This window comes from Mytilus trossulus, chromosome 8 (assembly GCF_036588685.1).
Source record: "Mytilus trossulus isolate FHL-02 chromosome 8, PNRI_Mtr1.1.1.hap1, whole genome shotgun sequence".
Classification (NCBI taxonomy): Eukaryota; Metazoa; Mollusca; class Bivalvia; order Mytilida; family Mytilidae; genus Mytilus; species Mytilus trossulus.
In genome coordinates, this window is record NC_086380.1 from 57368399 (window position 1) to 57375899 (window position 7501).

The following is a 7501-nucleotide window of genomic DNA, read 5'->3' on the forward strand; positions in this document are numbered from 1 at the left end:
CTGTCTATAGATAATGCTAAATTATTTCAGGAGTTTTGAAAAAAGAATATATAGTTTAATTTCGACTAAAATAGGGATTCTTTTTATAGATTTGGTACCTCTGTTTCGACTCAACATTTCTTTTTGAATTGTTTGATGGCAAACTCTTTAGGAGAATATTGTATCTGTTCTTTATGTAATTATGGTGATATTGGCGATAAGATTCATTATATTATAACAAGACCTTGTACAAATCCTTGATTATAGAATGTTTGGCAATACAAAAAGACGAAAGTAGACAAACCCTAATTAAGCAGGGTTTCACTTCTATATGTTTTTAACCATCACCAGCGACATATTCTCTGCCATCACCAATTAGTCCTAATTATTAAAGATCAATTGACCAAATTCAAATGATGATTGGTATATCGTATTGAAACGACCGTCGGTCATCCCTGACGTATCCCAAATAATGGCGCATGCCGATAGATATATAGTTTATTAATTAGCGTCTCGCAATTTAAATTTCATCAAGGGGACTTAATTAAACCAGAGACATATAATACAATGTATTATATGTCTCTGATTAAACCAGTTACTATACAAATCTGGAAAAAACGATGTACATGTACTTTTTAATGAGACACATGTATTATATGTCCATGTATTATATATGTCTCAATACATGTATTATATGTCTATGATTTTATCAAAACAAAAATTACAAAATTATAAAATAAGTTATCAATCGAATGTATACCTTGAACTCTCACTATTATATATACATGCCCTAAGTTACTTAATGTCCTGTGTGCAACCAGGAGATCCTGAACGGTTTTAAGACGTACCATTATTTTATATGCATATATTTAAAGCTGTTCTTGATTATATGCATACTAGGTATCAGTGGCGGATCCAGGGGGATGGTTTCAGGGGTTGAAACCACCCCTATTTTTTAACAATCAATGCATTTGAATGGGGACATATGATATGGTTGGAACCACCCCTCCCCCTTTTGTCCTGGGTTGGGATCCCCCTTTTTCAAATGGCTGGATCCGCCACGGAGGTATATTTATATATATGTTTATATATATGTGTGTATCAGACCAAATGACTTCCCAATTAGCAGAGGCGAATTTCGTCCCCCCCCCCCCTAAGTCTTGGGAAACAAATGGTAGATTATATACAGAATCACGGAAGCATGACTGTACGTGACCCCTCTAAGGCAGTCAATGAGTCCCCACTTATGAAAATTTCTGGATCAACCATTGCTTAGTTCTAGTTTATCTTAGGTTCTAGTGTGAAATAAAGCCAATGGGTCTTTTTAAACACATCTTAATTCATACATGTATACGTTTTCTCACGGATTTGTTCATGCAATATTGAAATTATGTTTCGCCAATGCGTAATTACTGAAGTTTATATTTGCTACTTTTCTTCTTAATTTCATATAAATTATTTTTTAATTTATTTTCGTCGAAAAATTAGTGGTAGTGAAATAGGGAATGGACAGTCACACAGATACCTATTATCACATTTAACAAAAGAAATGTTGTATAATGTCATCAATCTGTATTACAATACAATACAATACAATACAATATTTTATTAACGTCTCACCATCAATAATACAGTATAAACATTTCACATTATAAAAGTAAACCTTTTTAAAATTATTAATGCCATTCTAAAAGAATTATGAGAGACGGATTAAAAGGAACTAGTATTTACAAATTTTCAAAAAGCAATTACACGTAGACAGGATGTTCTCTAGAAAACTATACGTTATACACACCCGAGAATACACGCACTGTCGTAATGGAAAATTACTGTATGTTATAGTTACCTGTAATCAGCTTTGCAACACCATGTCATAACAGTTCAAAAAGATTTTCTTCAAATCAAAATGGAATATTCATTTTTTCTTTTAACCCTTTCAATGCCATGCCGAAATCTTAGAAATATACGTTCAGTGCCAAGGCTTGTTTTTTCATCCCGACTGGTTGTGCATTATGACGTTACTGTACTCTAACGTCATAGTGTAGGCTTACTGCAAGAAAGCGTTAGGTAAAAACCGAGGGTCAAATGAAAATTTACTGAATAATTGATTTTTACATATATATAAATAAGCATAATTTGTCTAGTATTTTATATGCATAAATACATTATTTCTTCTAAAAAGAAATAAAATTCGTAATTAAATAAAACTTGAGAACATAGTTTTGTTTAGCTTAAGTAGCTGTTTTTTTCTAATAAAAGACGCATACCTAATCATACATAGACTTGTTTTTTTAGAGACAATCTTTTAATTTGACCATATTTCTAAGACATATATTAACTTTTATAATGAATTGTATTGTCTTCCCGTATCAAAAAAAATATGAATTGACCGACAGCTTTTCCATACATTAGTGATTTCTTTCATCACAATTGAAAAGGCATTATAAACAACTGATAGAGAATATAAATCCGGTGATATACACCTACATAACATTGATATACATAACAATTATACAAATAATTAACAGCGAGTACTAGAGTTCCGTTATTTTACGATAACTTTTTAAGTCAATTATAACGCTTCAGCATGATTGTCCGTAAATCTTGTAATAAAAGAAAAAAAATGTTTCTTCTTTACTTGTATGATACTTGAGGTTGGATAGGAGGGGTCCTAATCCCAAAATTCCGGGCTTAAAAACACGAAATCCCGAAATCCCGGGCTTAAAAACACGCAATCCCGAAATCCCGGGCTTAAAAAAGCGAAATCCCGAGGTCCCGAAATTCGAATAAATAAAGTCCCGTACTAGAAAGGGTCAATCCAGAAATCCCGAGCTTAAAAACACTCAATCCCGGAGTCCCGATAAAGATCTTATCCCCCCTCAAACATACTAATAGCACTAACTGTACGTGCAATATTGGATTTCTTCTTCTTTTTTTTTTTATCAAAACTAACAAATTAAATCTAAATTTTGCGGGAATTATGGTGTTGGAACGTCAACGTCATTGAAATCAATGACGTCATCATAAAAAAATCCTCAGCGAAAACATGGACGTTTCAGATGAATCTTTTTCCGAATCTGACCAAAGTGATCTAGAAGCTGAATATGATAGTGAGGAAGGAGAAGAAGGAGAAGAAGGAGGTGAAGAAAATGATAGAAATGACGAGCAGGTGCTTCAACCCTGGTTTCGGATATTTCCACCCGAAGAAGAGCGTCGCCAGCCAGACTTTCAGGAAACTGTTGGACCACAGAATATGCCAAACCGAAATTCGAAACCTATAGCATATTTCTACCTACTGATGACATTAAACTTCTTACAGCACATTGTCCAGGAAACTAATAGGTATTTATTCAAAAGCTATAGTCGTAACGATATTTATAAATATATAAAATTTTAGACAAAATAACATATGGAATAAACAAAATATCAATTCCAATTTACGGTATCTCTATTCTTGTTAGTTAGCACATTTTACATAAAAAGGACTTAAATTTGAATTGGGAATAGATCAAAGAGACAGCAACCCTTCAAAAGAGCAGAAACAGCTTGGAGAGTGTTGATTTGTGCATTTATAACAATGATCAATCTTATATACACGACTGTCAGAAACTGAAACTTGATACAACACTTATATAACGATGTCAAATTGTAACTCTACATAAAAGAAAATATATTAAATTAGAATTGAAAGATGTGGTTTAATTGTCCCATAACATGTTTCTATAGAGAACAAATGTCACTGATACAAGGAACAATACTGATAATCGTAAGGTTTTCAACGCGAAGCAAGAGCTTATAATGCAAAGCAAGATATATCAAAAGTCCCCAAAAAATACAATTATCGAATTTTTTCTTTACCTTTGAAAATGTGTTTTTTTTTAAAGGGAATGACATTTTCGATATTCTTGTAGGTATGCTAGGGATTTTATAGCCAGTCGCGAAAGGATTAGACGCTTCTCAAGGTTACATGCTTGGCCTAAAGTTGGAGAAACTACATTAACTGAAATAAAAGGATTCTTTGCTGTCATTCTTAATATGGGTTTGGTTAGAAAAGCGACAATAGCTGAATATTGGAATTGTAAATTGCCTAGTCAAGACACATCATGGTTTAGGAAAATGTTTAGTCGAAACAGATTTCAACTTGTTTTCAAATTTTTTCATCTTACTAACAATAATAACATACCCGGCAGAAACGACCCAAATTACAGTCCAACAGCAAAATTTTAGTGCCTTATTGATTTATTTAATAGACAGTCGCAATTCCATTACAAACCGGAACAAAATTTAAGTATTGATGAAAGTTTGATAGGGACGCGGGGCAGAACATGCATGCTTCAATATATACCAACAAAAAGTTCAAAGTTCGGGGTAAAAGTTTGGATGCTTGTTGAGGCAGTAACAGGATACATCATCCATGCCATAATTTATAGAGGAAAGACATATGACCCTACACCACCAGGACTAACCCAGGGTTCCTACGTTGTAAATAACTTGTTAGAAAGAGCTGGGTTACTACGTAAAAAATATCATGTCGTGTGCGACAGCTTTTTCACTTCCATCGCGCTAGCTAAACAGCTTTTTCAACTTGATACTTATTTCACCGGGACAATTCGACAGAACAGAAACATGCCAAACATGATCAAACATGCCATATTAACGGAACGCGAATTTAAATACGCAAAACCACTGTGTCTAAACTACACCGGCAGAATTTGATCGGAATCGATGGTATCTAACGTCCGGCACAATGACGGAACATCAATAGACAGAAGAAAGATAGGTTTCTCCTTATTTTCTTATTTTTTTAATGATATCGAAGAATAAATATACATATACAACTATTTTCTATTGTGAGATGCAATATTTTCTACAACCGTTCTATATTAACGGAGAAATAAGTCAAAATGCATGTCAAAATGACGAATTGAGTGAACCTTGCCTCGAAATTGTTTAATTTCTCTTTAAATTGTTCACATTGTACGGAAAGAAAGGTACGGGAAGATAGATACTGACACAGAGATTGCAAAACTAGTCATTATGAGCATCTCAATACTTGTATTTATGTGTATGGAACGAAAGAAATGGGTCATGTCAAATAAAAATACACCGGTTTCGTCATTGTTGTTTACTACACAACACCCGGTTTCGTCTATATATATCACCCGGTTTTTTATATTTTTTAAAACCAACAATTTATGAAAAGCAACGTTAACACGGATCTGAACATTGTCTTTCGAAAGAATTTAAATATATATGTATTATAAAGTAAACTTGGCGTGTTTACATTTATTTACAAAGGTAAGTATAGTACTACACATTTTCCTAATGAAAGTCGTATCCGTTATTTCACTGATCTTCAAACTAATTTTAAATGGAATATAAATACTCAATAGCAAACACTGATATCTGATTATTTTTTTAACATTAACATTATGATATTTTTTTTATAAAGGTTTTGAGATACATCGCAGTATGTGACCCCCCTTTTTTTTTTACAAAGAAAACCTAATTAACGTTTAAAAAACAAAATTTAAAACATCTCCTTAAAGTATGCAGAAGTTAAGATTTATATTACTAAGAAGTGTGTAAAGTTTGATGCAATAATGATTAACCATTTTGAGATATGGTGCGACATGTTAAAAAAAATCACACTCCTGTTTTACTTACAAAGTTCTGTAACTCAAAAAGTTTTAATTTGATTTTCACTAAAAGGTTTACAAATCGTTTGACCATTTCAATAAATAACTTTGTTAAGTTTCATGAAAACTAGATAAGCTGTTTTCAAGTTACGGTGCGACATGTTTACGCTGGACAGAAAGATAGACGGATAGCTAGACGGACGGACAGACGGACGGACCGAATGACTGATAGATGAAGGAACGGACGGATGGAAGGACGGATGGACAGACGGGTGTATACAATAATACGTCCTGTCAAAATTGGGATGGGCGTGTAAAAACGCAAAGAAATGAAAAAAAAATCGTAATTAAAGGTCAATAAGTTTTATTAGGATATCAGCCAAGTCGATTTATTTGTATATTTGTCTGCCTTATCATTTTCCTATATAACTTTTATATATATTTGAGAAAAATGTATAGAAATCGATAAAAAGAACTTGATATTCGGCATTTATTATAATAAACATACTCCAACTCACATAATCCGATTTCCCGGGTGTACCTGTTTTCTCATTTCTTACAATATTTTAATTCGTTATTATGGTGGCCGGTTAAGGCCATTTCGCGTTTTCGCGTTTTCGCGTTTTCGCCCATCATATTATATAGGGCGAAAACGCGAAATCGCGAAGTCGAAAACGCGAAAACGCGAAGTCGAAAACGCGAAAACGCGAAAACGCGAAATATTTTTTCTTTCCGATTTCGCGTTTTCGATTCGCGATTTCGCGTTTTCGCCTTTTCGCGTTTTCGCGATTTCACGTTTTCGCGTTTTCGCGATTTCGCCTTTTCGCCTTTTCGCGATTTCGTGTTTTCGCGATTTCGCCTTTTCGCCTTTTCGCGATTTCGCCTTTTCGCGTTTATATTGTAATGTGGTCAAATGTGTCGCTAAACTTTTTTTACTCAGTATATTTACACTTGTACCTCAGTCGCATTTCATATTTGCACCGCAAAATGTTTGATATTTCTCCATTGGAAAAGCCGCCATAAAATAACTCTCTAAGCAACTCATGTTCTTTTTGCTTGTTAAGGAAGTTTTATCAAATAGTTAACTGAACACAAAAAAAAACCACTTCACTGTATAAGATGCGTGACTAGATAAATAGTAAAAACCAACGTATTAAACTGCAAAAGAGTATATGCTGAATCTTCATAAGGTAACAGCTATTGAGAATAATGGTGTTATAATTAAGTGATTGAACCCTTTTCATATCGTAATCAGACAATACATGTGTTTATAGAACCTCATGGAAAGACATACCAAATAAAGAACACGACATACACAAACCATGTGAACATTCAAACAGAAAAACAAAAACTAAAGCTTAATAGGTCAAATGAACTTTTATAAAAACCGGGAGTTATTTCCGTTTTTTTTTTCAGAAGTGTAAGCAAATTCTGCTCCGCATACGCCATTCGTAGTATCACCCATTAGTTAAATCCGGTGATACAACGGGACAAATTTGGAAAATGGGCCTCCTAGACAAAGACATAGACATAGACATAGGCATAGAAATTTTATTTAAAGTCGGTACATACATTACAAATAACATAAGAACCCTATTAGCTTGGAGACACTCACTGTGTTATGTTCAATAAATTGATGGCGACAATGAAACTTCTTCAAGAAATAAAACCAATGTAGGCTGAATGTAACACTGATCATGTGTTTGTTTGAGAAATCGAGTTAGCTCTGTTTTAGCTCTGTCCCCCCCCCCCAAAAGTCCCAAAAACATAAATGGTATGTGCTTTCCTAAGTTTATCAATTATCTATTTATCATTCTCTTATTTTAGAAATGTCTAGTGATTTCAGTTGGATAATAAAAAGGCAATACGGCGATAACCGGGGA

The 7501-nt window shown here is 33.5% G+C and overlaps 1 protein-coding gene across 1 annotated transcript; it reads left to right on the forward strand.

Annotated features, from left to right (window-relative positions):
* The first annotated feature begins 3025 nt into the window (after window positions 1-3025).
* On the forward strand, window positions 3026-4632 carry LOC134727789 (piggyBac transposable element-derived protein 5-like). Its single transcript, XM_063592176.1, has 2 exons — window positions 3026-3321; window positions 3891-4632. The coding sequence occupies exons 1-2, from the start codon at window positions 3026-3028 to the stop codon at window positions 4204-4206; spliced, it is 612 nt and encodes a 203-aa protein (XP_063448246.1). The 3' UTR covers window positions 4207-4632.
* Window positions 4633-7501: the final 2869 nt, after the last annotated feature.

Bases quoted from the DNA above. Each gene is read 5' to 3' on its own strand.
- LOC134727789 (XM_063592176.1), top strand. From the start codon at position 3,026: ATGGACGTTTCAGATGAATCTTTTTCCGAATCTGACCAAAGTGATCTA. The intron at 3,322-3,890 runs GTATTTATTCAA...ATATTCTTGTAG, and splicing joins ATTGTCCAGGAAACTAATAG to GTATGCTAGGGATTTTATAG.